General features: G+C 45.2%; 1 protein-coding gene across 3 annotated transcripts in view; it reads left to right on the forward strand.

Annotated features, from left to right (window-relative positions):
- MTUS2 (microtubule associated scaffold protein 2) overlaps window positions 1-14,560 on the forward strand; it is a gene marked incomplete at both ends in the record, with an annotated part of 327,648 nt that overhangs the window by 276,694 nt on the left and 36,394 nt on the right. For all 3 annotated transcript variants that reach the window (XM_082859275.1, XM_082859277.1, XM_082859276.1), the window contains one exon: window positions 2,878-2,944. In XM_082859275.1, the coding sequence (XP_082715401.1) occupies window positions 2,878-2,944 (67 nt within the window). The remainder of the gene's footprint in view (window positions 1-2,877; window positions 2,945-14,560) is intronic.

Consider the following 14,560-nt stretch of genomic DNA (forward strand, 5'->3'; position numbering starts at 1 on the left):
GGGGCCTGGGTCTTCATGGATCGTCTTCCTCTCTGCCTCTCAAAAGGGAGAAGGTGCAGGGTCTCTCACCTCCCTGGTTTCCCTCCTATTTCCCCTGCATCTCTTCTCCCTTCCCATCCTCTTCCCTTTCCTCTCTTGCGTCTTCTCTTTCATTCTCTCACTTACGTTTCTCCTAAAGCAAAGATGGGTGGGCAGGCCTGGCCACAGATACCAGCGGTGGCTTTTCATCTAAGTGACTCAAGTCTGAAGATCTTCATGAGCATCATTACTGTCTCCAGCTGAGGCCTGTCCTCCTCGCTGGACCTTCAAGCCACTCCGTCCCCAAATGCCTGATTCTTCCGTGGCCGGAAAGCGGGGTGTGATGGGTTGTGACGCAGGATCCCTCTGCACGGGTAACATCCACCCAGGGCTTCGTCCCAGGGCTTCTGCAGGCGCTGAGGGAAACGTTGGCTTTGGGTGAAAGATTAGAGTCAGTTTGTTGTTTTTTTGTTACATTCTAGTCGATCCCTGCCTAACCTCGTCTAAGTCTTTGCAACTCTCAGCGGCCCAAGAGTGAATCCTTGGTGATGCTGTTTCTGGACCAATGAGGACAATATTTCAGTTCTCTGGCTGTGCTTTGGAAATTGAGGATAGGAGCGTTCAGAATTATTCTTTTATTTATTTATTTTTAATTTTATTTATTTATTTATTTATGGCTGTGTTGGGTCTTCGTTTCTGTGCAAGGGCTTTCTCTAGTTGGGGCGAGTGGGGGCCACTCTTCATCACGGTGCACGGGCCTCTCACTATCACGGCCTCTCTTGTTGCGGAGCACAGGCTCCAGACGCGCAGGCTCAGTAATTGTGGCTCATGGGCCTAGTTGCTCCGTGGCATGTGGGATCTTCCCAGACCAGGGCTCGAACCCGTGTCCCCTGCATTGGCAGGCAGATTCTCAACCACTGTGCCACCAGGGAAGCCCCAGAATTATTCTTGATAGTAGAAACAAGTTAGTTTTTTCACTAGTTTGAGATTATTTCAGGGTAAATACTGAAATTTACCCTCTCAGGAATACCAAGTTTTCTTAATTTGTAGTAACAAGTCAGCCGGCTGTATTACGCTGCTGTTAGACCAAGCACCTATGCCTGTGATCAGTCTGACTAGACACTTTGCCTGTTCGGAGTTCTCTAGTCTTTGAACTTAGAGTAGAATCAAGACAGAGTCAGGAAGGTGCTTTAAAAAAAAAAAAAAAGCAGACAACAAGACATATGCCAACTCTAAACACATTCAGGCACTCAACGTGGAAAAGCACCTGTCATCTATAGGATGTCATCCAGTGGCAAACAAAATCAAAGGAAACAACAGAGTTGTAGTAACAGCTAACACTTGTGTAGAGCTTGTAAGTGCCAGGCACCGTTCTAACTGCTTCACGTACGTTAATTTATTTAACCCTCAGGACAACCCTGTGCCGTGGGCGTGGCATCGAGGCAGTGTCACGTAGTGATTAGGAGAATGTACACTTTCAGGGTGATTTCCAGCCTTCAAATTCAGGGAAGGCGAGGATGCTATGGGCTGGGGTGAGGAGGGAGCTCCATGAGTGGGATGGGGGTCCACTGTCCCTCACGTAGTGTATGGTTGCTACATTAGTCTTAGGAGAAGCATGACTTAATCATTGTTAATGCCTGTGACTAAAATAGCTCGCAGCTTATTATGCAAGTAGAGTTTTACCTAGGCATGACATTCTAACATTGCTTAGCAAATGCCCTTTGGATAACCTGCGACCCTGCCATCAAGCCAAAGTAGCACACGTGTCACCGGGGTCTAAACGCAGCAGACACAGAGACAAGATCGTGACAGCTGTCTGTTCCCATTCGGCACAGGTTGTCCAGAGGTGCTGACATCGAAGTCAAAGCAAGTTTAAGAAAGAAAGAGCGTTCACGAGGCCCTGAGGATGTCTGTGCTAGATACTTGGTACCCATTTTGGCCCAAATTCCCTCTTTGGAAACGTTTGCTTTGGGAGTACATTCTACATGATGAAGGAGCCTTTCCTTGAGGGCCTGTACGTTTGGCATCTGTCACTTGAAGAGAATTTATGTACCACATCTTTCCTAGTTATTTTTAGTAGTAATAAAAATCACAACAAATGTAAATACTGGTGCTGACTCATGCCTTCAACTCATCTATTTTATGTCATAGTTTGTATTTGATTTGAAAACAACTGAGCCATCACTTAGTGACAAATGGCGTTCTTCACAGTAAGTAACACTTCGAGTGTGAGTTTTCTTCGTCTTCCTTCTACCGATGCAGAGAATGGAACAAAAAACCTTGGAAACTTAAGTTTTGGTGTTGGTCTTATTACAAAGGGAAATGTTTCATGTTAGGTTTTCTGCCCATTATTCATTAGGTAGGTAACAGTGCATGTATGGACAAAAGGGTAAGTTTAAGGGGACAGCTGGGAAAATAAGCATCTGTCCCTCAGAGAAATATAGTATTTTCATGGTCAAAAATCTCGTAATAGTGACAATAATTAAAAATATATAATAATATATAACAGCAGATTAATGTGTAGGACATAGACATGCAAAGAATTACTGTAGGTTGAGGTATACAGAGTGCAGTTCAGGTATACAGAGTGCAATACAGGTATACAGAGTGCAGAAATAATACATGGGTATTATTAATATTATTAATATTATACGGCAAGCTTTGCGATTTGAATGTGATACAAATGAGTGAGTCAGACATGGCTTTGTACGGTTTTTATATGCTTATATAATGAGAAAATTATCTCCTTAAGGGCTCAGCTTATAAATATTTGCTTAATATGATTCATCAATTGAACATGTGAAAGTGCTTACTTAGCCTAAAACGAGGGGACTCTCGGTATCCATTTTGTTTTTTCAGAATGAAAGTGCCCTTGTGAAAGAAAAAGAGCTGTCAATCGAACTTGCAAACATCAGGGATGAAGTTGGTAAGTAGGGCATTGACAATGAGGAACGTAAAAAGTGTCTTTTTCTGCTATCTGTGAACGTATAACAAAAGCAGTTATGTCTCAGGTAATGACCAGAGCACACCTGCCTGGACAAAAGGAAGTACCCTCCCCAGCACAGTGGTGGGTTCTTGTAGCCTCGCGGGGAGCTATGATTTCTATGTCATGTCTCCGTTGTTATACGGGCAGCTTCCTAACAGTTCACGGTGGAACTAATCAGGCTTGAGTCTGCTCCTCTCAGATGGCAGCACATCTCTCTGTCTGCCTTGTGTGGGGTGACAAGCACCCCTCCATGTCACGCCCCACCCCTGGACAGGCACAGCTCCAGCAGAAGCAGCTCAGCTTTGGTGGGTAACTTAGGTGCTCCCTGTAACTTGCTTCCTGCCACTGTACACCCTGCCGTGAAATACTCTGTGATCTAGAACACGGATCTGGATGGCTTAGAAAATGCTAGGGTTCATGTTGAAACTCCTTCTCTTTGATACGATGGTGTAGTTCCGGCTGACCTGCAGGACACCTTGCCAATGACAGGAAGATCCCCAGAGCCTGGGATGTGGTAACCAGCGCCCCTCCCTCTGTGCTTTCCCGAAGCTTCTGAGTGCAGCAGGAACCACACGGGGATCACGCTGGGATTTTGTGTTTAAGCCTTACTTGATTTCTGCATTAGTGCTAAGAATAGAACAAGAATTCACCTGCCAAATGAAAAAGCCATGGGGCGAGGGGAAGGCAGCACCACGGCCTGGGCCCTTCAGCCCAGCATTCAGCCCCAGAGGACACTTCAGCAGCGAGTTCCTGAACCACTGGAGAGGCTGCATTTGTGAGAGGGAAAGACGGGAATATCAGGATCGTCTGTTAACCGTAAAGTCCTAAATTCTAGTGTCTTGACCTGCAGGGTATTCCCTTGAAGGGAAAGGGGTATTAAGCTTACAAACCAGACTTCCCAGTGATCCTGTAGAGAGATGATGAGTCCTGTCTTCTTACCCCCCAGCCTTATTTGGACCTCTTATCAGCTGAGCCTGGGGGGCGGGGTCACTGGAGGGGAGGGGCCAGGGGTGCGGTTCTGAGGGGGAGATGGAATTTCTAAAGATTGTAAATTTGACATAGAAGAAAAAAAAGAAGCTGTGAAAAGTCAGAATCCTTTAGGGGCACGTCTACAGATCCCAGAGCAGGGCTGGCCTGTCCCCCACATTCAAAAATCGCTGCTTAAAATTCTTCACGACCATTAAAATGCTGCCCTAAATTCTACGGATACCTGCTGGTAAGTACCCGTCAGCTTTCTGCACCCTTGATGTGAAGAAATTCAATCAAAGGTCTTCAGCCTCCAGCCAGAATCAGCTTTGCTGGTGGTTCCCAGCCCTGGTGCGTGTTCGAATCACCTGGAATGCTTTTTAGAACCTCGATTCCCGGGACCTTCCCGAGGGCAACAGAATCAAAACCTTTGAGGGTGAGGCTGAGGCATTGCTTCATTCCCCAGGTGTTTCTTAGGTGCAGTTTGAGAATCACTGAATTGCGTTGAAGGAACAGGGGTTTTGATTTGGATCAGGAAGAAGGCCGGGGAGTGGGAGGCTCCCGCAGGCCAGGGCTCCGGCAGCAGGAGGGGCCCAGGCAGAGGAGCCAGGCGGGTGAGGGAGGGTGCCGAAAGAAGACAGATTCCACCTGCTTTGATCTCACCCTTAGGGTTGGCCTGGCTCCCGGGAGAGGGGAGGGAGGTCCCCCTCCCTTCTCATCCTCCTTCCCTCGCCTTTGCCGGTCAGGCTGGGTGTCCATCCTCTGAGTCCTCTCCCATCTGGATTAGATGAGCTTCCGGGAACTAAACACAAAAAGGAACCCCCTGGTGTGTTCGCTGACACACTTCACATTTACAATACATTTCCATCTGTGACTTCTCTGGGGGAGCTACCGCAGAATCTTCTAGAAGGCGTGTAGTTAGAATCCCTCTCAGAGATTTTGAGATGTGTCATCCCACACTGATGGAATCTCTGACCATAGTAGTTTTTAAGTAGGAAATTTCTGGCAATTGACTTACAAGTAAACTTTGAGGACATCTCCAAATAAGTGGTGTTTTCCTTTTTTTTTTTAATTAATTTATTTTTATTTATTTTTGGCTGCGTGGGGTCTCTGTTGCTGCGCATGGACTTTCTCTAGTTGCGGCAAGCAAGGGCTACTCTTCGTTGTGGTGTGCAGCCTTCTCATTGTGGTGGCTTCTCTTGTTGCGGAGCACGGGCTCTAGGCATGTGGGCCTCAGTAGTTGTGGCTCATGGGCTCAGTAGTTGTGGCTCACGGGCTCTAAAGTGCAGGCTCAGTAGTTGTAGCGCACAGGCTGAGTTGCTCTGCGGCGTGTGTGATCTTCCCAGCCCAGGGCTCAAACTCGTGTCCCTTGCATTGGTAGGCGGATTCTTAACCACGGCGCCACCAGGGAAGCCCAAGTGGTGTTTTTTCATCCCACTTCGGGCATCAGGTGTGTAGGAGATTTTTCCACATGGAGAACACTTGCTGGGTGTTCAACAGTTCAGTTCAGTTTTGACACTAGCTCTCCGAGTGAGTGCAGACCCCACAGGTGAAGGGCCAGTCCCACTAGACTACAGGTGCCAGTCCTAAGTCCCAGGAGCCTCTTATACTTCTGACCAACTGGCTATAAATTCAGGGGTTCCCACAACCCCTCCGCATAGTCAGTAATTCGCTAGAATGACTTGTACAACTCAGGAAAACACTTTACTTACGTTTACCAGTTCATCATAAAGGATACAACTCAGGAACAGCCCAATGGAAGAGACGCACAGGACAAGGTATTTGGGGGGAGGGGGAGGTACGGAGCTTCCACACCCTCCCAGGACAGGTCCCTCCCCCAGGAGCTAGCTGTGTGCACTGACCTGGGAGCTCTCTGAATCAAGAGATTTTATAACCCCTTCTCCAGTGTCTCCTTTCCCTAGAGGTTGGTGAGTGGGGCTGAAAATTCCATCCCTCTAATCACCTGGTCTGTCCTGTGACCAGCCCCATCCTGAGGCTCTCTAGGGGCCCCCCAGTAAGTTACCTCGTTAGCATAAACTCAGAGAAGGAGCTCCTCGTAAATACAAAGGCACTCCTGTCACTCAGGAAATCCAAAGGGTTTTAGGAGCTCCAGGGACAAAAAGCAATGTATTATGCTACGACACCTAGCCAAGGTACCTCGCCGAGGCTCTGCCCAGTTCCTTCATTTAACAAGCTTCTGGGCACCTTTATGTAGCAGGCAGCTTCATAGCATTTCAGAGGTGATCCAGGTCTTAATGACTATAGTCTATTCACCGCATTTGTGAGATCGGTAAACTGAGACATGGTCAAAGATCTTGGCTAAAGTTGGGATGACTGTAAGAAGTACCAAGAAGAAAACCTTAGTTCTCCTTAATCTCAGTCCATTCGTTCATTCAACAGATATTTATTAGGTGCCTAGTATGTGCCAGGCACAGGCTAGGCAGGGTCCCCATGGATGGTGAAACAGTCATACCTTGCAGGGAGCGCCCCTCTGAGTGGGGGCTGAAATGCACCCACATTGCAGCCGCTCACCAAGCCCTGGACCCCAGCCTGCGGTTGCTGCCACCCACAGGAAGGGGTCTTTTTTTCTGATTTGCACAAAGGCACCATGTGGACTAGCTATGACCTGGTGCCGTATGCGGACAAGTCAGTGGTGGATAAGACACAGCTCACGTCCTCGAGGAGCTTCCGACCCAAGACTCCGTGCGGGAGGGGCCGTCTGAGATGGGCCTGTACAGTGACTGAGGCTCGGGTAGATGCACGTGGGAAGGGAAAGAGCACAGTTATTGAGCACCAGCTGTGCCTGCTGCCCCCAGTGAACGTGCCCTGGACCTATAGGCGCCATGACCATTTGGGGGCATTACCCATCCTGCGTACCTTTGGAAAGGAAAACCCATTCCTCCTTCCATGGATTAAAAACACTTATCGCACTTGTCACTTAAGAGTTACAAAACACTGTCATAAACTAGAATCAGCTACTCTTCGCCTTTGAGTGTTTGGGGTTTTACCAGTTTTTGCTATTACGCTACAGTGAGTGTACTGTTTGCAAATTACTTTTCTCCTCTTGTGTTATTTTGTTGGAATATAATCTCAAAAGTGTGGACCAATAATTTGGGTAGGATTTCACATTTGATTTAAACTCATCTATATGCAGTGTCCTGGATATTTATTCTGTAAATCACTGCACAAGATTATGGTGGATTTGATCTCAGTGTAGCTAGGGTTGCCTTATAAGAAGGGAATTAAATCAATTTCTCCCTCCCCCTCCCCTCCCCTCCCCTCCCCTCCCCTCCCCTCCCCTCCCCTCCCCTCTCCTCCCCTCCCCTCCCCTCCCCTCCCCTCCCCCTCCCCTCCCCCCTCACCCCTCCCCTTCCCCTCCCCTCCCCTCCCCTCCCCCTCCCCTCCCCCCTCCCCCCTCCCCCTCCCTCCTCCTCCCCCTCCCCTCCCCCTCCCCTCCCCCTCCCTCTCCCCTCCCCCCTTCCTCCCTCTCTCTCTCTCACACACACCTGAGAAGGGACACGTAATTGCCAGTCATATGCCAAGATGTAGTTTGGGATGGAGCTTTTTGTGGTCCAAGGGTAGAGTCCCTGTGGAGTGGCTGAAATTTCTGTCATCTGTGGTATTTGTATCTCCTATGAAGACAGGGATCTCTAGTCATCCTCCTGAAAGCTTCTCATCTCAGGTCACCCTCCAGGGTTGATGGCTCTTGCCTTGTCTTTGGAGTTGGCCTGAATTGGGTCTATCCTTGGAAAAGCCTTCCTCTAGCTGTATTGGTTGTGGGATGAAAGGGCATTTCGGATCTCCAGGAAACCAGAATCCAGCATCACATCCAGGGAAGGAGGAGTAAAGATGCTAGAAGCATATTTAATATATGATTTTTTAATCACACCTTAAAATTTCCCCAAAAGTACAGTTAATAAAATATGAGCCCTGAATTTTGGATAAAGTGGCATTCTCCAGATTTGGGAGTCAAATACTGGATCCTTGAAGGTTCATCCTTTACATTTGTAGATGCTGAAATAGATTTGTGAGATGTTCTTCCTGGAAGCAGGTTACTTCCTTTTGAGACGTTACGCTTCAGGTTGTTGACCACCATCAGGTAGATATTTATGGTCTTCTCTCCAGCAAAGCTGCCTTATTAGAAAACCTGAGCTATAAGAAATACTAATTAAAAAAATATTAATTAGATGAACTCCACAGAAAAACATGCAATAAATAGCTAGGTTCAAATGGGACCTCTGGCTCACACTCCTTACTTAGCCCCAGTGCTCTCACAGGCAGACCAGAGCCCTGCTGAGATGTACGTGCAGACACAAGTTGGACCAACGCTAACAGCACTGCACATCTCCCACCAGATTCCTTCCTCGAGGCCGCTCAGAACTGTGACTGTCTGAATGTGCTGTGAAATTGCCTCTCATCTTCGAAGCTCTCAGTCACCCAGCCACCCTCCTCCTAGCCTTCTTTACCTGCCACTGCCCCAGTCCCACTGCTGATGGACAAAGCTTCTCTCTGCACCCACGTGTGGCTCTGTCACCCCTTCCTCTCTTGAACTTGTTAGCTCTGCTCTGGCTGTTCCCAAGCCAAGGCCATGGGCTTTTAGCTTTCTGCCAGCCTCAGACTTAAGATGGACTTTGCTTTTTCGTCTCTACTGAAAACTTTAAAAACACTTAACATGAAATACAGTTTTAAAACAGAAAGCAGTAATTAACAAAGCAGTCCTTCTGTTAAAGTTTCTCGGGTATTGTACAGGAAGCTAAATGCTTAAATCCCCATTTAGATTAAAGTTAGCTTATTGAAACAAAACATCATACCTGAATGTTTTCTATAACATGAAATAGTCATACTAAAGACCTCTGAGAGCTTGACATAAAGGTATGATACAAATCTCAGTTTATGACAGTAAACCCTGACTTGTTATTACGTTCTTAAGTTACTAAATAGAATGAACTTTTCAACTTATTCTCATTTATAACTAGCAACCTAAATATGTTTACACACACCACTGTAAGTGTATCTGTGAGATGATTTCACCTTCCAGGGTTTATGCATAAAATGTGTCTTCCAATTTATGATCATAATCCCTTGGATTTACAAAGCACTTAGTACTTACCAAGCTCTGTCGTATGGTATGTTTTATTTATTCATTCAGACAGCTCTGTGAAGTAGGTGCTGGTGTCCTTTATAGGAAATTGAGGCTCAGAAAGGTTAAGTGACTTCCATAAGAGCACACAGCTGGGATGGGACAGAGTCAGGTCTTAACCCAAGTCTAGAATTCTTCTACACATCGTATGTAACTTTACACATCGTGAGTAACTTTACACATGGTGCGTGACTTTACACATCATGCGTAACTTTACCACGGCATCCCCAGCTCCCCCACCACCTTTTTTTGGTAACTTTTAATTTAATAGATTGAAAAATCAGATAAACAAAATAGTTTTGTATCCCAATTCTCTATGACTCCCACCCAAAACCATGATAGATGCTAGTATGAATCTGTCCAAACGTAGATTAGAGTAAATTATGTAACAGTGTTATGTTAATTCATCGCTAAGCTATAGCCATTAGGATCGGATTCAGGAACAAATAACAAACTCCCTAAACAATGGTAGCTTAATCAAGCTAGATGTTTATTCCTCCCTTATATAAAAGTCAGGAGGTAAGCACCCAGAAGCAGGTGTGGTTCTGTTCCACAGAGTCCACAGGGGGCCCAGGCTTCCAACAGCTCAGCGTCATCCATCCCCAAGACAGTGGTACTTCTCCTTGTGGTCCCGGGTGGCAGTGGTCAGCACTGGGTGCCACGTGGTCATCATATCTCTAGTCCAGTAGTAGGATGGAGGAGGGAACGAACAAAGAAGCAGAAACAGTGGGTCAGCTTCTCTTGGGGAAGAGTTTCCAGGAACTTATATCTCCTTGGCCAGACCTAAGTCACAGGGCAAACCTAGTCACAAGGGGACTAGGAAATGTGCTCTTTTTTCTTGGTGACCTTGCCCAGATATTTTGTTACTGTGGAGGAAGGGGAGAGCTGTGCTGTGGAGCCTCACTTGCCTCCGTCAGTAAGATGGAGGGAATAGTCCTGTCACACGAGCTGAATTAGAACAAAGGATCTAGCAGAATGTTTGGCAGAAAGTTGAGGGCACAGTATATGCTAATTCCCTTAAGTTTCAGATTAGATTCTGTTGTATTCCTTCCCCTCACAGCTTTAAAAAAGATGAGTTAAAATGCAAAACCCAAGAGGACACCTCAGAAAAAATACCTAATCTTGGGATCACAAAAATAATGTACATTTTCTGATTTATAAAAATATCTCTTCGAAGCACACCAATTAAAAGACAGTTTGCCAGATTGGATAAAAAAGCAAGATGCAGCTATGGCTGCCGAAGAGAAATCCACTTCATATATGAAGATATAGATATTTAAAAGTAAAAGGATAGAAAAAAGATATACTATGCTACCACCAATCCAAAGAAAATTGAAGCGTCTATGTTAATATCACACAGAGTAAACTTCAGACCAGTAGTGTTACTAAGGATGAAGATGGCCATTACATAATGATCAAGGAGTCAGTTCACCAAAAAGACATAATAATACTAAATATCTGTGTGCCTAAAAATAGAACTTCAAGTCACATGAAGCGAAAACTTGTGGAACTGAAAGGAGAAATAGACAATTCCACTATTACAGTTGGAGACTTCAGCCCTCCTCTCTCAGTACTGAGAGAATGAACAGGCAGAAAATCAGTTGGATTTAAAAGACCCAAACAACAGTATCAACCAATAGGACCTAACTGACATTCATAGAAGATTGCATCCAACAAGCAGAATGTACATCCTTTTCAAATACACGTGGAACATTGACCTACATGGACCATAGGCTGAGCCATACAACGAACCTCAGCAAATATAAAAGAATTGAACCATACAGACTGTTTTGGACTATAACAGAATCTGACTATACGTCAGTAGCACAAAAATACCTGGAAAACTCCAAACACTTGGAAATTAAACAACACACAACTAACACATGGGTCAAAGAGAAAACCACAAAGTAAATTAGAAATTTATGTTGAATTGAATGAAAAAAAAAAACACAACATCTCTGGAATGCGAAATTCTCTCTGATCAGCAGAGTTGAATCTTCTCAGTCTTCTCAGCAACTTTGGCAGGGGGGGACCCAAACACATATTTACTATTTAACTATCACTGTCCTAGGTTCTATGGTGGGGTGCAAATAGTGTTATTTAGAAGATTTGATCTAGAAGGTTTGGTCTGCTGTCAGAAATTTGAGTGTGACAGTAGAGATTCAAATATACTGCTTTCTTTGCAAGATGGACCACTCAGCGTGATGAGGTCTGGGAATTACCTGCCCCTCCTATAGGAAAATGATGTTCTGAGCTGGGAAAAATTCAAGCCAGTGATGTCAACTGCCATGATTAGATTTTATCCCAGTAAATGTAATTTTTAAAAGTCATTTTAGTTTCTATCTCAAACAGGTGCTTACCCATGCACAGTAATATCAAAACCACAAACTCCCTTAGATGTACCAGAGACTGGGTTTGGTTGCCATGGAAAATACATCATCAGCTACAGTTCCACAAAGCTGCTACTTTCTTTGAGACAGTGATTTATTCTAATTGGCAGCAACACATTTTTTGATATTTATAAAATTCTTTGAAGTCTATAGGTATAGCACCTTTTAGTTATTTTATATGGAGATGTCTGTTTTGTGATGCTCTAAAATATTTACTCCTTTATGAATAATGTTAATATTTTTAAATCTGTGGGTTTAATCCTTAACCTGAATTGACCGAAAAAAATAAGTCAGGATACCAAGGGCTGCCCGTAAACCACCCTGCGGACAAGCAGTTTCTTGAAACTTGGAGTCAGCAGCTTCCATACAATTGTGACTTCATAATAAATCCAATATCTACAGTGGTGTATGGTTTACAAAGCTCTTTCACATATTATTTCATTTAATCCTGACAACAACCCTAGGAGACAGACAGGTAAGGTAGATAATACCACCACCGTTTTAAAGGTGACTAAATTGTGGCTATAGAGAATGAAAGCAAACCCCAAATCACGTAACTACTAAGGATAATGGAGCTGGGTCCTTACCTTGTTCCAGCATGACCATAGCATGCTGCCTTTGTGTTGTAAGATTTCAGTTGGTGTCTTGGGGAAGATAAGAAAAAGCAGAAAAAGACGTGACCTGCTATATAGATTTAACCTGAAAATTGCTGAAGAGCCTCTTGCAAAACACAGTGCTTTAAATGACAATCACATACAAATTATGCAAATGTAATCACCGCCCACTTGTGAGTTTCCCGTGCACTTGGATCCCTCTTATTTTTCTTTGTATCTTGAGCCCCGTCCCAGGGCTTAGCGCATTAAATGGGAACCATTCATTGCTTCATTGTATAAACTTGACTGAACCCAGGAGATGCACCTGTTAGTGTACCAGGAGTGGAAGATGGATGTGACATGGTCTCTGACTTCAGGGGACACCTGGGCACTGGGGAGGCAGATGCAGAAGCAGGTACTTAAAACCCAGGGTACTGAGTAAGGTGCTGGAGGTCTGGGGGTTCAGAGGATGGTTTGTAACCCAGGCAGGGGTCCAGGAAGGGCTTTTAGGGGTAAAACAGCTGAGCTTAAAGGCAATGGAGGAGTCATTGAAGAAGTGGTTCTTCTACGCTTGAGCAATTATATCAACAGCGTTAATGACGTCATTGACTCAATTTCTCCTTTGGGAGATGGGAAAAATAGTAAAGACTGGTTTTTCATGGGGTGACCCCTAAACCAGAGGAATAGGGCAAATGAATTTATCTGTGAAACTCTTTAAACTACTTGCATACAAAGCAGGGCAGTGTTTGGGATGTTAGACTCCAATGAATCTCTCTTCATAGATTTTTTAGACGTTTGGTTTTTCTTGTCTAATGCCATTATGAAATTACTCTCACTCATTCAGGTAACCACAGATACCACCAGGTCCAGCTTCAAGAGTACTGTCAATCTGTTTCCTTAATTTGGCAGTTAATTTGAATCAAGTAATATATAAATTGCAGTATATGCTTATGTTATGTTCAGATCACTCTTTCTGATTAAAATTGCAGTTTTTCAGCCAAATGTCAGGTCTTCAGGAGGTTAATTCTGGTGAAGATGATAACTAGACCAGCTCTGCATTGCAAGGAACCGTGTAAAGGCTTACTAGGTTTTGGTGATAATGAATCTGCTTCTGGTCTCAGGGCTCCTTAACACAGCTATTTTCTTAAAAAAAAAAAAAAAAAGGAAAAGCTAGTGATGAAGAATTTGGTCAGAATTTCGCTAATCAGAATGATGGTTCCAGATGGAGGGACCAGGCTGGCACCTAAGTATGGGCATCGTTAGTGCACCAGGAATGGCTCTGACTTCCAAGGAAACACCTTTTAAGTAAGTTTACTAGAGCCTGATATAGAAAACGAAAATCCCAATTTATTAATTTACAATAAGTAATGATATGTCTCCTTATAGGCACATCTACCTAGAAAGCTAAAATTGTAATCAGAGGACAGCTTAGTGGACCAGAATCAATCATGTGCTATTATAATAATGGCATCTCACTGAGATAGCCTTGGGCAGCCATCTGTATACCGCTTTTGTTCCTGGGACCTCAGTTCTTAGCCAGGGATCCCCATGGGAGGAGATGGAAGCCTATTAGGATCACCTGGGAGCTTCTACCAAGTACCCATGCCTGTCCTGCTTCCAGCTATTATAGAGTAACTAGTACTGGACTTAACAATCCCACTGTACACAGCTATAAGACATAAAATATATAAGGCAGCTGTTTCCAAGCAATAGACAGCACAGGCCCGTGATCCTTGAAGAAAAGGGATCACACTGAGTCCCCTGTTGGCCCCAGCTTTCTGCCTGGAGTCACTTACCAGACCACAGCACAGAGAGGTGCTCCAGCAGCGACCGCCATGTTGCTGAGCTGAAGAAGCAGTTACCAGAGATCCAGTGATTAAAGCAGCTAAAAATCGTGAGGCCATTGGGACTTCCCTGGCGGTCCAGTGGTTAAGATTCCGTGCTTCCAGTGCAGGGGGCGCCGGTTCAATCCCTGGTCGGGGAACTAAGATACCACATGCCACGTGGCCAAAAAATTTTTTAAAAAAAGAAAGAAATCATGGGGCCGAGCAGTGGAGAGCAGTAACCTATGCAGAGGAGGCCCCAGGAGTTTGCACAGGGGGTTCCCGGGTGGTCTTAGATGAAGCATGGGCGTCACATGTCCGGGGAGACCTGGCAGAGGGCAGCTGCTGCAGGACTGACATGGGTGAGGGCAACAGAGGCTGCATCGTGCTGGGAGACGTTGGATTCCAGCCCAGCCAGGGTGGAGAGACCTCACTGAGCACCTCGAGACAAGACCTGAGAAAGGCCAGGCTTTAGGAGTAAGGACCATGACCGAGTAAGGGTCTCTCTAGGAAACTCAAGTGGACCCACCCTAACAAAGACTAAAACCAAGTGTGGTGGAGTCAAAGGCATCCAGTAATTTACTTGCCTGCCTACAAAACCCAGCACCTGCTAAAGGAAGACAAAGTAATACGCGCTTCTACAG

Source organism: Leucopleurus acutus (assembly GCF_964270905.1).
Source record: "Leucopleurus acutus genome assembly, chromosome: 18".
In the NCBI taxonomy this organism is placed as follows: Eukaryota; Metazoa; Chordata; class Mammalia; order Artiodactyla; family Delphinidae; genus Leucopleurus; species Leucopleurus acutus.